The sequence below is a fragment of the Salmo salar genome, chromosome ssa16, assembly GCF_905237065.1.
Source record: "Salmo salar chromosome ssa16, Ssal_v3.1, whole genome shotgun sequence".
Taxonomy (NCBI): Eukaryota; Metazoa; Chordata; class Actinopteri; order Salmoniformes; family Salmonidae; genus Salmo; species Salmo salar.
In genome coordinates, this window is record NC_059457.1 from 39,805,781 (window position 1) to 39,822,082 (window position 16,302).

The 16,302-nt window shown below is 40.6% G+C and overlaps 1 protein-coding gene across 1 annotated transcript in view; it reads right to left on the bottom strand.

Moving 5' to 3' along the window:
• Positions 1-16,302, bottom strand: part of LOC106573567 (fibrillin-2) — a 113,049-nt gene that overhangs the window by 24,019 nt on the left and 72,728 nt on the right. The window contains exons 21-31 of the mRNA XM_014148716.2: positions 14,789-14,926; positions 14,660-14,710; positions 14,288-14,413; positions 13,514-13,741; positions 13,086-13,211; positions 10,141-10,269; positions 9,851-9,976; positions 9,275-9,400; positions 8,936-9,058; positions 8,702-8,827; positions 8,260-8,385 (exon numbers count right to left, since the gene is read on the bottom strand). Coding sequence (XP_014004191.2) covers positions 8,260-8,385; positions 8,702-8,827; positions 8,936-9,058; positions 9,275-9,400; positions 9,851-9,976; positions 10,141-10,269; positions 13,086-13,211; positions 13,514-13,741; positions 14,288-14,413; positions 14,660-14,710; positions 14,789-14,926 — 1,425 coding nt within the window. The remainder of the gene's footprint in view (positions 1-8,259; positions 8,386-8,701; positions 8,828-8,935; positions 9,059-9,274; positions 9,401-9,850; positions 9,977-10,140; positions 10,270-13,085; positions 13,212-13,513; positions 13,742-14,287; positions 14,414-14,659; positions 14,711-14,788; positions 14,927-16,302) is intronic.

Genomic DNA, 16,302 nt, shown 5'->3' on the forward strand with positions numbered 1-16,302 from the left:
TCTGTACGCTGGTTTATACCTTATAGTCTGTACGCTGGTTTATACCTTATAGTGTGTACTCTGGTTTATACATTATAGTCTGTACTCTGGTTTATACATTATAGTCTGTACACTGGTTTATACCTTATAGTCTGTACCCTGGATTACACTTTATAGCCTGTACTCTGGTTTATACCTTATAGTCTGTACTCTGGTTTATACCTTATAGTCTGTACTCTGGTTTATACCTTATAGTCTGTACTCTGGTTTATACCCCATAGTCTGTACGCTGGTTTATACCTTATACTGTGTACTCTGGTTTACACCTTATAGTCTGTACTCTGGTTTATACCTTATAGTCTGTACTCTGGTTTATACCTTATAGTGTTTACTCTGGTTTATACCTTATAGTGTATACTCTGGTTTATACATTATAGTCTGTACTCTGGTGTATTCTGGTTCATACCTTATAGCCTGTACTCTGGTTTATACCTTATAGTCTGTAGTCTGGTTTATACCTTATAGTCTGTACTCTGGTTTATACCTTATAGTGTTTACTCTGGTTTATACCTTATAGTGTATACTCTGGTTTATACATTATAGTCTGGACTCTGGTGTATTCTGGTTCATACCTTATAGTCTGTACTCTGGTTTATACCTACAGTCTGTACTCTGGTTTATACCTTATAGTCTGTAGTCTGGTTTATACTTTATAGTGTGTACTCTGGTTTATACCTTATAGTCTGTACTCTGGTTTATACTTTATAGTGTGTACTCTGGTTTATACCTTATAGTCTGTACTCTGGTTTATACTTTATAGTCTGTACTCTGGTTTATACCTTATAGTCTGTACTCTGGTTTATACCTTATAGTCTGTACTCTGGTTTATACTTTATAGTGTGTACTCTGGTTTATACCTTATAGTCTGTACTCTGGATTATACCTTATAGTCTGTACTCTGGATTATACCTTATAGTCTGTACTCTGGTTTATACCTTATAGTCTGTACTCTGGTTTATACCCTAAAGTCTGTATACATTATAGTCTGTACCCTGGTTTACACCTTATAGTCTGTACTCTGGTTTACACCTTATAGTCTGTACTCTGGTTTATACCTTATAGTCTGTACTCTGGTTTACACCTTATAGTCTGTACTCTGGTTTATACCTTATAGTCTGTACTCTGGTTTATACCTTATAGTGTATACTCTGGTTTATACCTTATAGTGTGTACTGTGGTTTACACCTTATAGTGTATACTCTGGTTTATACCTTATAGTCTGTACTCTGGTTTATACCTTATAGTGTATACTCTGGTTTATACCTTATAGTCTGCACTCTGGTTTATACCTTATAGTGTGTACTCTGGTTTATACCTTATAGTGTATACTCTGTTTTATACATTATAGTCTGTACTCTGGGGTATTCTGGTTCATACCTTATAGTCTGTAGTCTGGTTTATACTTTATAGTGTGTACTCTGGTTTATACCTTATAGTCTGTACTCTGGTTTATACTTTATAGTGTGTACTCTGGTTTATACCTTATAGTCTGTACTCTGGTTTATACTTTATAGTCTGTACTCTGGTTTATACTTTATAGTGTGTACTCTGGTTTATACCTTATAGTCTGTACTCTGGTTTATACCTTATAGTCTGTACTCTGGTTTATACTTTATAGTGTGTACTCTGGTTTATACCTTATAGTCTGTACTCTGGATTATACCTTATAGTCTGTACTCTGGATTATACCTTATAGTCTGTACTCTGGTTTATACCTTATAGTGTGTACTCTGGTTTATACCTTATAGTCTGTACTCTGGTTTACACCTTATAGTCTGTACTCTGGTTTATACCTTATAGTGTGCACTCTGTTTATACCTTATAATCTGTACTCTGGTTTATACCTTATAGTCTGTACTCTGGTTTACACCTTATAGTGTGTACTCTGGTTTATACCTTATAGTGTGTACTCTGGTTTATACCTTATAGTCTGTACTCTGGTTTATACCTTATAGTCTGTACTCTGGTTTACACCTTATAGTGTATACTCTGGTTTACACCTTATAGTCTGTACTCTGGTTTATACCTTATAGTCTGTACCCTGGATTACACCTTATAGCCTGTACTCTGGTTTATACCTTATAGTCTGTACTCTGGTTTATACCTTATAGTCTGTACTCTGGTTTATACCTTATAGTCTGTACTCTGGTTTATACCCCATAGTCTGTACGCTGGTTTATACCTTATAGTGTGTACTCTGGTTTACACTTTATAGTCTGTACTCTGGTTTATACCTTATAGTCTGTACTCTGGTTTATACCTTATAGTGTGTACTCTGGTTTATACCTTATAGTGTATACTCTGGTTTATACATTATAGTCTGTACTCTGGTGTATTCTGGTTCATACCTTATAGTCTGTACTCTGGTTTATACCTACAGTCTGTACTCTGGTTTATACCTTATAGTCTGTAGTCTGGTTTATGCTTTATAGTGTGTACTCTGGTTTATACCTTATAGTCTGTACTCTGGTTTATACTTTATAGTGTGTACTCTGGTTTATACCTTATAGTCTGTACTCTGGTTTATACTTTATAGTCTGTACTCTGGTTTATACCTTATAGTCTGTACTCTGGTTTATACTTTATAGTGTGTACTCTGGTTTATACCTTATAGTCTGTACTCTGGTTTATACCTTATAGTCTGTACTCTGGTTTATACTTTATAGTGTGTACTCTGGTTTATACCTTATAGTCTGTACTCTGGATTATACCTTATAGTCTGTACTCTGGATTATACCTTATAGTCTGTACTCTGGTTTATACCTTGTAGTCTGTACTCTGGTTTATACCCTAAAGTCTGTATACATTATAGTCTGTACCCTGGTTTACACCTTATAGTCTGTACTCTGGTTTACACCTTATAGTCTGTACTCTGGTTTATACCTTATAGTCTGTACTCTGGTTTACACCTTATAGTCTGTACTCTGGTTTATACCTTATAGTCTGTACTCTGGTTTATACCTTATAGTGTATACTCTGGTTTATACCTTATAGTGTGTACTCTGGTTTACACCTTATAGTGTATACTCTGGTTTATACCTTATAGTCTGTACTCTGGTTTATACCTTATAGTGTATACTCTGGTTTATACCTTATAGTCTGTACTCTGGTTTATACATTATAGTCTGTACTCTGGTTTATACCTTATAGTGTGTACTCTGGTTTATACTTTATAGTCTGTACTCTGGTTTACACCTTATAGTCTGTACTCTGGTTTATACCTTATAGTGTGTACTCTGTTTATACCTTATAATCTGTACTCTGGTTTATACCTTATAGTCTGTACTCTGGTTTACACCTTATAGTGTGTACTCTGGTTTATACCTTATAGTCTGTACTCTGGTTTATACCTTATAGTGTGTACTCTGTTTATACCTTATAATCTGTACTCTGGTTTATACCTTATAGTCTGTACTCTGGTTTACACCTTATAGTGTGTACTCTGGTTTATACCTTATAGTGTATACTCTGGTTTACACCTTATAGTCTGTACTCTGGTTTATACCTTATAGTCTGTACTCTGGTTTATACCTTATAGTGTGTACTCTGGTTTATACCTTATAGTCTGTACTCTGGTTTATACCTTATAGTCTGTACTCTGGTTTATACCTTATAGTGTGTACTCTGGTTTATACCTTATAGTCTGTACTCTGGTTTACACCTTATAGTCTGTACTCTGGTTTATACCTTATAGTGTGTACTCTGTTTATACCTTATAATCTGTACTCTGGTTTACACCTTATAGTGTGTACTCTGGTTTACACCTTATAGTGTGTACTCTGGTTTATACCTTATAGTGTGTACTCTGGTTTATACCTTATAGTGTATACTCTGGTTTATACATTATAGTCTGTACTCTGGTGTATTCTGGTTCATACCTTATAGTCTGTACCCTGGATTACACCTTATAGCCTGTACTCTGGTTTATACCTTATAGTCTGTACTCTGGTTTATACCTTATAGTCTGTACTCTGGTTTATACCTTATAGTCTGTACTCTGGTTTATACCCCATAGTCTGTACGCTGGTTTATACCGTATAGTGTGTACTCTGGTTTACACCTTATAGTCTGTACTCTGGTTTATACCTTATAGTCTGTACTCTGGTTTATACCTTATAGTGTGTACTCTGGTTTATACCTTATAGTGTATACTCTGGTTTATACATTATAGTCTGTACTCTGGTGTATTCTGGTTCATACCTTATAGTCTGTACTCTGGTTTATACCTACAGTCTGTACTCTGGTTTATACCTTATAGTCTGTAGTCTGGTTTATACTTTATAGTGTGTACTCTGGTTTATACCTTATAGTCTGTACTCTGGTTTATACTTTATAGTGTGTACTCTGGTTTATACCTTATAGTCTGTACTCTGGTTTATACTTTATAGTCTGTACTCTGGTTTATACCTTATAGTCTGTACTCTGGTTTATACTTTATAGTGTGTACTCTGGTTTATACCTTATAGTCTGTACTCTGGTTTATACCTTATAGTCTGTACTCTGGTTTATACTTTATAGTGTGTACTCTGGTTTATACCTTATAGTCTGTACTCTGGATTATACCTTATAGTCTGTACTCTGGATTATACCTTATAGTCTGTACTCTGGTTTATACCTTATAGTCTGTACTCTGGTTTATACCCTAAAGTCTGTATACATTATAGTCTGTACCCTGGTTTACACCTTATAGTCTGTACTCTGGTTTACACCTTATAGTCTGTACTCTGGTTTATACCTTATAGTCTGTACTCTGGTTTACACCTTATAGTCTGTACTCTGGTTTATACCTTATAGTTTTTCCTATGGTATACTCTGGTTTATACCTTATAGTGTGTACTCTGGTTTACACCTTATAGTGTATACTCTGGTTTATACCTTATAGTCTGTACTCTGGTTTATACCTTATAGTGTGTACTCTGGTTTACACCTTATAGTCTGTACTCTGGTTTATACATTATAGTCTGTACTCTGGTTTATACCTTATAGTGTGTACTCTGGTTTATACCTTATAGTCTGTACTCTGGTTTACACCTTATAGTCTGTACTCTGCTTTATACCTTATAGTGTGTACTCTGTTTATACCTTATAATCTGTACTCTGGTTTATACCTTATAGTCTGTACTCTGGTTTACACCTTATAGTGTGTACTCTGGTTTATACCTTATAGTGTGTACTCTGGTTTATACCTTATAGTCTGTACTCTGGTTTATACCTTATAGTCTGTACTCTGGTTTACACCTTATAGTGTATACTCTGGTTTACACCTTATAGTCTGTACTCTGGTTTATACCTTATAGTCTGTACTCTGGTTTATACCTTATAGTGTGTACTCTGGTTTATACCTTATAGTCTGTACTCTGGTTTATACCTTATAGTCTGTACTCTGGTTTATACCTTATAGTGTGTACTCTGGTTTATACCTTATAGTCTGTACTCTGGTTTACACCTTATAGTCTGTACTCTGGTTTATACCTTATAGTGTGTACTCTGTTTATACCTTATAATCTGTACTCTGGTTTACACCTTATAGTGTGTACTCCGGTTTACACCTTATAGTGTGTACTCTGGTTTATACCTTATAGTGTGTACTCTGGTTTATACCTTATAGTCTGTACTCTGGTTTATACCTTATAGTCTGTACTCTGGTTTACACCTTATAGTGTATACTCTGGTTTACACCTTATAGTGTGTACTCTGGTTTATACCTTATAGTGTGTACTCTGGTTTATACCTTATAGTCTGTACTCTGGTTTATACCTTATAGTCTGTACTCTGGTTTACACCTTATAGTGTATACTCTGGTTTACACCTTATAGTCTGTACTCTGGTTTATACCCCATAGTCTGTACGCTGGTTTATACCTTATAGTGTGTACTCTGGTTTACACCTTATAGTCTGTACTCTGGTTTATACCCCATAGTCTGTACGCTGGTTTATACCTTATAGTGTGTACTCTGGTTTATACCTTATAGTGTATACTCTGGTTTATACATTATAGTCTGTACTCTGGTGTATTCTGGTTCATACCTTATAGTCTGTACTCTGGTTTATACCTACAGTCTGTACTCTGGTTTATACCTTATAGTCTGTAGTCTGGTTTATACTTTATAGTGTGTACTCTGGTTTATACCTTATAGTCTGTACTCTGGTTTATACTTTATAGTCTGTACTCTGGTTTATACCTTATAGTCTGTACTCTGGTTTATACTTTATAGTGTGTACTCTGGTTTATACCTTATAGTCTGTACTCTGGTTTATACCTTATAGTCTGTACCCTGGTTTATACTTTATAGTGTGTACTCTGGTTTATACCTTATAGTCTGTACTCTGGATTATACCTTATAGTCTGTACTCTGGATTATACCTTATAGTCTGTACTCTGGTTTATACCTTATAGTCTGTACTCTGGTTTATACCCTAAAGTCTGTATACATTATAGTCTGTACCCTGGTTTACACCTTATAGTCTGTACTCTGGTTTACACCTTATAGTCTGTACTCTGGTTTATACCTCATAGTCTGTACTCTGGTTTATACCTTATAGTCTGTACTCTGGTTTATACCTTATAGTCTGTACTCTGGTTTATACCTTATAGTCTGTACTCTGGTTTACACCTTATAGTCTGTACTCTGGTTTATACCTTATAGTCTGTACTCTGGTTTACACCTTATAGTCTGTACTCTGGTTTATACCTTATAGTCTGTACTCTGGTTTATACCTTATAGTGTATACTCTGGTTTATACCTTATAGTGTATACTCTGGTTTACACCTTATAGTGTATACTCTGGTTTATACCTTATAGTCTGTACTCTGGTTTATACCTTATAGTGTATACTCTGGTTTATACCTTATAGTCTGTACTCTGGTTTATACATTATAGTCTGTACTCTGGTTTAAACCTTATAGTGTGTACTCTGGTTTATATCTTATAGTCTGTACTCTGGTTTATACCTTATAGTCTGTACTCTGGTTTACACCTTATAGTGTATACTCTGGTTTACACCTTATAGTCTGTACTCTGGTTTATACCTTATAGTCTGTACTCTGGTTTATACCTTATAGTGTGTACTCTGGTTTATACCTTATAGTCTGTACTCTGGTTTACACCTTATAGTCTGTACTCTGGTTTATACCTGATAGTGTGTACTCTGTTTATACCTTATAATCTGTACTCTGGTTTACACCTTATAGTGTGTACTCTGGTTTACACCTTATAGTGTGTACTCTGGTTTATACCTTAGTGTGTACTCTGGTTTATACCTTATAGTCTGTACTCTGGTTTATACCTTATAGTCTGTACTCTGGTTTACACCTTATAGTGTATACTCTGGTTTATACCTTATAGTCTGTACTCTGGTTTATACCTTATAGTGTGTACTCTGGTTTATACCTTATAGTCTGTACTCTGGTTTATACCTTATAGTCTGTACTCTGGTTTATACCTTATAGTCTGTACTCTGGTTTACACCTTATAGTCTGTACTCTGGTTTATACCTTATAGTCTGTACTCTGTTTGTACCTTATAGTCTGTACTCTGGTTTATACCTTATAGTCTGTACTCTGGTTTACACCTTATAGTCTGTACTCTGGTTTATACCTTATAGTCTGTACTCTGGTTTATACCTTATAGTCTGTACTCTGGTTTACACCTTATAGTCTGTACTCTGGTTTACACCTTATAGTCTGTACTCTGGTTTACACCTTATAGTCTGTACTCTGGTTTACACCTTATAGTCTGTACTCTGGTTTATACCTTATAGTCTGTACTCTGGTTTATACATTATAGTCTGTACTCTGGTTTATACCTTATAGTCTGTACTCTGATTTATACCTTATAGTCTGTACCCTGGTTTATACATTATAGTGTGTACTCTGGTTTATACATTATAGTCTGTACTCTGGTTTATACCTTATAGTCTGTACTCTGGTTTATACCCTATAGTCTGTACTCTGGTTTATACCTTATAGTCTGTACTCTGGTTTATACCTTATAGTCTGTACTCTGGTTTATACATTATAGTGTGTACTCGGAAGTTAAACATGACCAAAGCTTCATGACAGCGTCCTAACCAAGATAGTGTTTTACAGTAATACCCTTGCTGTTACTACCAGTATGTGTGTGTAGCCCACGGTGCTGTGTGTGTGTGTGTGTGTGTGTGTGTCTGTGTGTGTGTGTGTGTGTCTGTGTGTGTGTCTGTGTGCATATGCGTGTACTGTACCTGTGCAGCCGGTGGAGCCCTTCTTAACAAAGTACCCCAGCTGGCAGTGACAGATGAAAGATCCCTTGGTGTTCTCACAGTCTCCATGTAGACATATGTTAGGGTTCAGCTCACACTCATTCACATCTGGACACACAGACAGGAACACACACACAGAGGAACATGAGTTAACTGGTCTTGGAGAGGCGACAGAGGAGTATGTCTAACAGGGTCAAGGAGAGAGAGAGCGAGACAGAGAGAGAGAGGTGGGGAGAGCGAGAGAGACAGAGAGAGAGATACAGCGAGAGAGAGGTGGGGAGAGCGAGAGAGACAGAGAGAGAGAGATTCAGCGAGCGAGAGAGAGAGGTGGGGAGAGCGAGAGAGACAGAGAGAGCGATACAGCGAGAGAGAGGTGGGGAGAGCGAGAGAGACAGAGAGAGCGGGAGAAAGAGAATAGTCTCACCGATGCAGGTCCTCATGTCCATGGAGGCCATGAATCCATCATAGCAGAGACAGCGGTACTCTCCAGGCACGTTGGTGCACTGGCCTCCATCACAGATATCAGGGCTGTCCTCACACTCATCTATATCTACACGGGTGTGACAGAGTGAGTGTTAACATGACTGTTTTCCATGAGTGTGTATGTGTGTGTGTGTATGTGTGTGTGTGTGTGTGTGTATCCCAGTGACATACGTACCAGCGCAGGTCCTGAGGTCAGGCATGAGAGCGTATCCCTCACTACAGCTGCATTCGTAGCTGCCCTCTGAGTTGGTACAGTGTGTGTCACAGCCTCCGTTCATAATGGTACACTCATCAATATCTGCAATCAGATGGATTACAGGTAAGTAACACACACACACACAAAACTCAAATATTTCCTTTTCTGATATGACAAAATGCTTCTAAGTGATCAGCAAAGTCTGTTAATGATCATTTTTGTAAACTTACTGTATGTCAGGTATTTCAGTACACTGAAGTATGGCACCCCCCCCCCCCAAAGACAAATGATGACATGTCTCAGTCAGTGGTCACTCACCCACACAGCCCTGTCTGTCTGGTGTAACCTGGTAGCCCGTGTCACAGGAGCACTGGTAGTTCCCCACCATGTTGACACAGTGGCCGTTCTTACACAGGTTGTCACTCAGCTGGCACTCGTTCACATCTGGAAACACACAGAGAGGACATGACAGTCAGCTTAAATCTAAAGAACGAGCTTCCACAGTAGACAACATAGAAAGTAGTAGAATACCTTCAGATGATTTTATGGAGTAGGAGTGTTAACCCCGGTGTCCTGGCTGAATTCCCAAGTTGTCCCTCATACCATCACGGTTACCTAATCATCCCCTTCCTCTCCCCTGTAACTATTCCCCAGGTCTTTACTGTAAATGAGAATGTGTTCTCAGTCAACTTACCTGGTAAAATAACGGCAAAATAAATTAAAATTTTTTTTTAAAAGGGGTTAATGTCTGGTTAACTTAAAAATGCATTCCAGATGACTTTGGGATGATGTAAAAAACAGAAGAAAACTGTGATGTATAGTGTCTCATATTCTAGGTGTGTGTGGGTGTGTGTGTAATGTATAGTGTGCACTGTGGATGGATATATGACCTACCTTCGCAGGAGGAACCATCGGGACTAAGCTGGTGTCCGGGGGGACATTCACACTCATAACTCCCCTCTGTGTTCAGACAGGTGCCTCCTAGACACAGCAGAGGGTTCCGCTCACACTCATCGAAATCTGCAGGGGAGAGGGGGAGGAAGGAAGAGAGGGAGGACAATAGAGGGACAGAGTGCAATGAGGTCAGCTGTCAAAAATGACCTGCACAGAGGATCTCTGAGGAAGTTCTCCCACTCTCCAGTCAGCTAGAGAGCAGTGTGTGTCTGTTTGTGGGCGTGACTCACCCATGCAGTTCTTCATCATCATGAAGCCACTTTCATAGCCCTCGAAGCATTCACACTCGAAGCTGCCAGGGGTGTTCACGCAGGTTCCGTGGCCACACAGGTCCGGAGAGATATGGCATTCATCAATATCTGAGACACAGAGACAGAGGAGGGAGTAGAGACAGAGAAGGGAGGAGAGACAGAGGAGGGAGGAGAGACAGAGGAGAGACAGAGGAGGGAGGAGAGACAGAGGAGAGACAGAGGAGGGAGGAGAGACAGAGGAGGGAGGAGATCCAGAGGAGAGACAGAGGAAGGAGGAGAGACAGAGGAAGGAGGAGAGACAGAGGAAGGAGGAGAGACAGAGGAGTGAGGAGAGACAGAGGAGGGAGGAGAGACAGAGGAGTGAGGAGAGACAGAGGAGGGAGGAGAGACAGAGGAGAGAGGAGAGACAGAGGAGGGAGGAGAGACAGAGGAGGGAGGAGAGACAGAGGAGGGAGGAGAGACAGGAGGGAGGAGAGACAGAGGAGAGACAGAGGAAGGAGGAGAGACAGAGGAGGGAGGAAGGAGGAGAGACAGAGGAGAGACAGAGGAGTGAGGAGAGACAGAGGAGTGAGGAGAGACAGAGGAGAGACAGAGGAGAGACAGAGGAGAGACAGAGGAGGGAGGAGAGACAGGAGGGAGGAGAGACAGAGGAGGGAGGAGAGACAGAGGAGGGAGGAGAGACAGAGGAGGGAGGAGAGACAGAGGAGGGAAGAGAGACAGAGGAGAGACAGAGGAGGGAGGAGAAAGAGGAGGGAGGAGAGAGAGGAGAGACAGGAGCGAGAGAGGAGAGACAGGAGAGAGAGGAGAGACAGAGGGAGGAGAGACAGAGCAGGGAGGAGAGACAGAGGGAAGAATGCACATTACAGAAATATAATATTCAGCATTATAATATAATTTTCAGCATAATAATATAATATAACATAATATTCAGCATTGCTTTACTGATCTCATGCGGAAATGAATCTGTGTCAACAAACAGCCCACTGGGCACACACTGGTTGAATCAATGTTGTTTCTACATCATTTCAATGGAATAGACATTGAATTGACGTCTGTGCCTAGCAGGAGTGTTTAAAAAAAAAATATATATCTATGTATTTTTTTCTGCCCCTAAAACATTCTCAAATACTACATACAGTTGAAGTCGGAAGTTCACACACACCTTAGCCAAATACATTCAAACTCAGTTATTCACAATTTCTGACATTTAATCCTAGTAAAAATTCCCTGTTTTAGGTCATTTAGGATCACCACTTTATTTTATGAATGTGAAATATCAGAATAATAGTAGAGAGAATGATTTCTTTCAGCTTTTATTTCTTTCATCTCATTCCCAGTGGGTCAGAAGTTTACATACACTCAATCAGTATTTGGTAGCATTGCCTTCAAATTGTTTTACTTGGGTCAAATGTTTCGGGTAGCCTTCCACAAGCTTCCCACAATAAGTTGGGTGAATGTTGGCCCTTTTCTCCAGACAGAGCTGGTGTAACTGAGTCAGGTTTGTAGGCCTCCTTGCTCGCACACACTTTTTCAGTTCTGCCCACAAATTTTCTATCGGGTTGAGGTCAGGGCTTTGTGATGGCCACTCCAATACCTTGACTTTGTTGTCTTTAAGCCATTTTGCCACAACTTTGGAAGTATGCTTGGGGTCATTGTCCATTTGGAAGATCCATTTGCGACCAAGCTTTAACTTCCTAACTGATGTCTTGAGATGTTGCTTCAATATATCCACAATTTTCCTTCCTCATGACGCCATTTATTTTGTGAAGTGCACCAGTCCCTCCTGCAGCAAAGTACCCCCACAACATGATGCTGCCACCCCCGAGCTTCACGGTTGGGATGGTGTTCTTCTGCTTGCAAGCCTCCCCCTTTTCCCTCCAAACATAACAATGGTCATTATGGCCAAACAGTTCTATTTTTGTTTCATCACACCAGAGAACATTTCTCCAAAAATACAATCTTTGTCCCCATGTGCAGTTGCAAACTGTTGTCTGGCTTTTTAATGGCTGTTTTGGAGCAGTGGCTTCTTCCTTGCTGAGCGGCCTTTCAGGTTATGTTGATATAGGACTCGTTTTACTGTGGACATAGATACTTTTGTACCGGTTTCCTCCAGCATCTTCACAAGGTCCTTTGCTGTTGTTCTGGGATTGATTTGCACTTTTCGCACCAAAGTACCTTCATCTCTAGAAGACAGAACGCGTCTCCTTCCTGAGCGGTATGACGGCTGCGTGGTCCTATGGTGTTTATACTTGCGTACTATTGTTTGTACAGATGAACGTGGTACCTTCAGGGGTTTGGAAATTGCTCCCAAGGATGAACCAGACTTGTGCGGGTCTACAATTTTTTTTCTTAGGTCTTGGCTGATTTCTTTTGATTTTCCCATGATGTCAAAGAGGCACTGAGTTTGAAGGTAGGCCTTGAAATACATCCACAGGTACACCTCCAATTGACTCAAATGATGTCTATTAGCCTATCAGAAGCTTCTAAAGCCATGCCATCGTTTTCTGGAATTTTCCAAGCTGTTTAAATGCACAGTCAACTTAGTATATGTAAACTTCTGACCTACTGGAATTGTGATACAGTGAGTTATAAGTGAAATAATCTGTCTGTACACAATTGTTGGAAAATGACTTGTGTCATGCACAAAGTAGATGTCCTAACCGACTTGCCAAAACTATAGTTTGTTAACAAGAAATTTGTGGAGTGGTTGAAAAACGAGTTTTAATGACTCCAACCTAAGTGAATGTAAACTTCCGACTTCAACTATAATTCATATACAAGGATATTTACTGAAGATATAGATTTCTGCTTTAATCATACAGATTTTAAAATGCTTTTTTATGGAATAAACATAATTTTCTCCCTCTCCCCCCTTATCATTCTCTCTCTCTCTCCTCTCTCTTTCTCTCCCCTTCTCTCCATACCTGTGCAGTTCCTCTCCTCCATGGTGAGGGCGAAGCCGCTGCTGCAGCGACACTTGAAGCTGCCGATGGTGTTGCGACAGGTTCCGTGGGAGCACAGGCCGCTGAACACCTTACACTCATTCACATCTATGGAGGGACAACACAACGGACAAACATCAACATCATCTAAAAAAATGCCTAGTGGTTAACGAGATTAGATGCTGTGGTTGGTTTGCAACTGCTGGCGTGAGGCCATAATGGTGTACGTGTTTTGTGTGTAGCTCTTTACTCGGAAGCTGTTAGCGTAAGAAACATACCTACTGGTGTTCAGAAGATTAGGACTCTTTATGTGATACTCATGAAGGCTTCATGAATATGTTGTGAATGCTACATTATCACAACGCAAATGAAAGTGTTACCAAGACTAGATAATGAGTGTTAGTGCCTACCTTTGTAGAAGGGTCTGCCAGTCAGGATGTCTCCTCGGTTGGCGAAGCCTGGTCCTCTGGGGCAGATGGCCTTGTACTCCGGGGTGCCCACCTTGGGACACTCCTCACAGTCAATGCCCCAGGCCGCGCCCACGGAGCAGCAGCACATGTCCACGCGGTAGCGCCCGGGCAGCGGCTCGCCACACTCATCCTCGTGCCACTTCATGTAGCACTGCTCGCTGCGCACGTCTGACGGACAGACAGATGGACGGACAACAGTCAGACATACAGAACTTTACGGCTAATGCCACAATATTCTAACAATGCTAATATTTGTTTTCACCAAATTTGTATGATGTCTTTTCTCCCATGTAGGTTATCATTCATATTTTATAGTGTATTATAACCTGGGTGGTTCGAGCACTGAATGCTGATTGGCTGACTGCCGTGGTATATCAGACCGTATACCACGGGTATGACAAAACCTTTATTTTTACTTCTCTAATTATGTTGGTAACCAGTTTATAACAGCAATAAGGCCACTCAGGGGTTTGTGGTATATGGCCAATATAACACGGCTAAGGGTTGTATCCAGGCACTCCACGTTGCGTCGTGCATAAGAAGAGCCCTAAGCCGTGGTATATTGGCCATATACCACACCTCATGCCTTATTGCTTAAATATAGTATATGTGTGAAGTCAACAGCAAAGATACATAATAGCCAGTTCTGATTTCTGTTATTATAAAAATGCATGGTGTCTGCCAGAGTTTATGTTGGTGACAGTGGTGTCTTACCCACGCATGTGCGTCCACTCCCGTCCAGAGTGAGCCCCTCGCCACACTCACAGCGGAAGGAGCCCTGGGTATTGACACAGCGCCCGTTGGTACACACCCCCGGGAACACCTCACACTCATTGATGTCTGCAGGGAGGAAATAGGGACAATATTACAAGACTCACTGTGCTCTATGGCTCATCATCTTCTGTGGGAGGGAGGGTGAATGGAATACCACAGGGAGGGAAGAAGAGGGTCTGCTACCTTCACAGTTGACTGTGTGTGTGTGTGTGTGTGTGTGTGTGTGTGTGTGTGTGTGTGTGTGTGTGTGTGTGTGTGTGTGTGTGTGTGTGTGTGTGTGTGTGTGTGTGTGGGAGTCGATTAGTGTCTTACCTTCACAGTTGACTCCCTTCATACGAGCGAACCCTCTAGAACAGGCAGTGTCTGTGGAGAGAGACAGCAGTTACTGTACACACCTCACACTTCATTACGTTTATTAGGTGTGTGTGTGTTTGTACTGACCGATCTCGCAGCGTTCACAGGGACTGCCCCACGCAGCTCCCAGTGTAGAGCAGCACTCGGACTTGAGCGTGGCACCATTGATGTTGACCTCACAGCGGCCATCTTGGATGTTCAGCCAGCACGTTCCCTTCATGCTGTCTGTAGAAGGAGGAGGGGGAGAGAGAAGAGAGGGGTAGGGAAGCGAGAGAGAGAGAGAGGTAGGAGGGAGAGAGAGGGAAGAAAGAGAGAGAGAACGTGAGCAAGTGAAGGCCTTCAAGAGAACCCTGCTGAAAAGGCCCATCATTGGTATACAGTACTCCAATCGTTCCTAACACAACAGCACCATCTGTTGTAAGTAACTAACTACAGCTTTCCCTTTCAACAGCTGCCATCTTACCTCAGCCCAAACTGAGACAAATGCATCATTGAATTTAATAATTTGCTATGGCAGTCCTAATGGACTGAGAGCACAGTCTGAACAAATTTGTTCTCCTGAGACCGCAGGCCCACCCAAAAACTAGACCACAATTTACATTCTCGCCGCTGAGCCATGCCTTTGAACTAATTACACTACCGTTCAAAAGTTTTGGGGTCACTTAGAAATGTCCTTGTTTTTGAAAGAAAATCACATTTTTTGTCCATTAAAATTACATCAAATTGATCAGAAATACAGTGTAGACATTGTTAATGTTGTAAATGACTATTGTAGCTGGAAACGGCAGATTTTTTATGGAATATCGACATAGGCGTACAGAGGCCCATTATCAGAGACCATCACTGCTGTGTTCTAATGGCACGTTGTGTTAGCTAATCCAAGTTTATCATTTTAAAAGGCTAATTGATCATTAGAAAACCCTTTTGCAATTATGTTAGCACAGCTGAAAACGGTTGTTCTGATTAAAGAAGCAATAAAACTGGCCTTCTTCAGACTAGTTGAGTATCTGGAGCATCAGCATTTGTGGGTTCGATTACAGGCTCAAAATGTCCAGAAACAAAGAACTTTCAGTCTACTCTTGTTCTGAGAAATGAAGGCTATTCCATGCGAGAAATTGCCAAGAAACTGAAGATCTCGTACAGCGCTGTGTATTACTCCCTTCACAGAACAGCGCAAATTGGCTCTAACCAGAAAGAAAGAGGAGTAGGAGGCCCCGGTGCACAACTGGGCAAGAGGACAAGTACATTAGAGTGTCTAGTTTGAGAAACAGATCCCTCACAAGTCCTTAACTGGCAGCTTCATTAAATAGTACCCGCAAAACACCAGTTAAACGTCAACAGTGAAGAGGCAACTCCAGGATGCTGGCCTTCTAGGCAGAGTTGCAAAGAAAAAGCCATGTCTCAGACTGGCCAATAAAAATAAAATATTAAGATGGGCAAAAGAACACAGACACTGGACAGAGGAACTCTGCCTAGAAGGCCAGCATCCTGGAGTCACCTCCTCACTGTTGACGTTGAGACTGAGCTTTTGAGCTTTTGACGTTGAGCTTTTCTTTCAAAACAAGGACATTTCTAAGTGACCCCAAACTTTTGAACGGTAG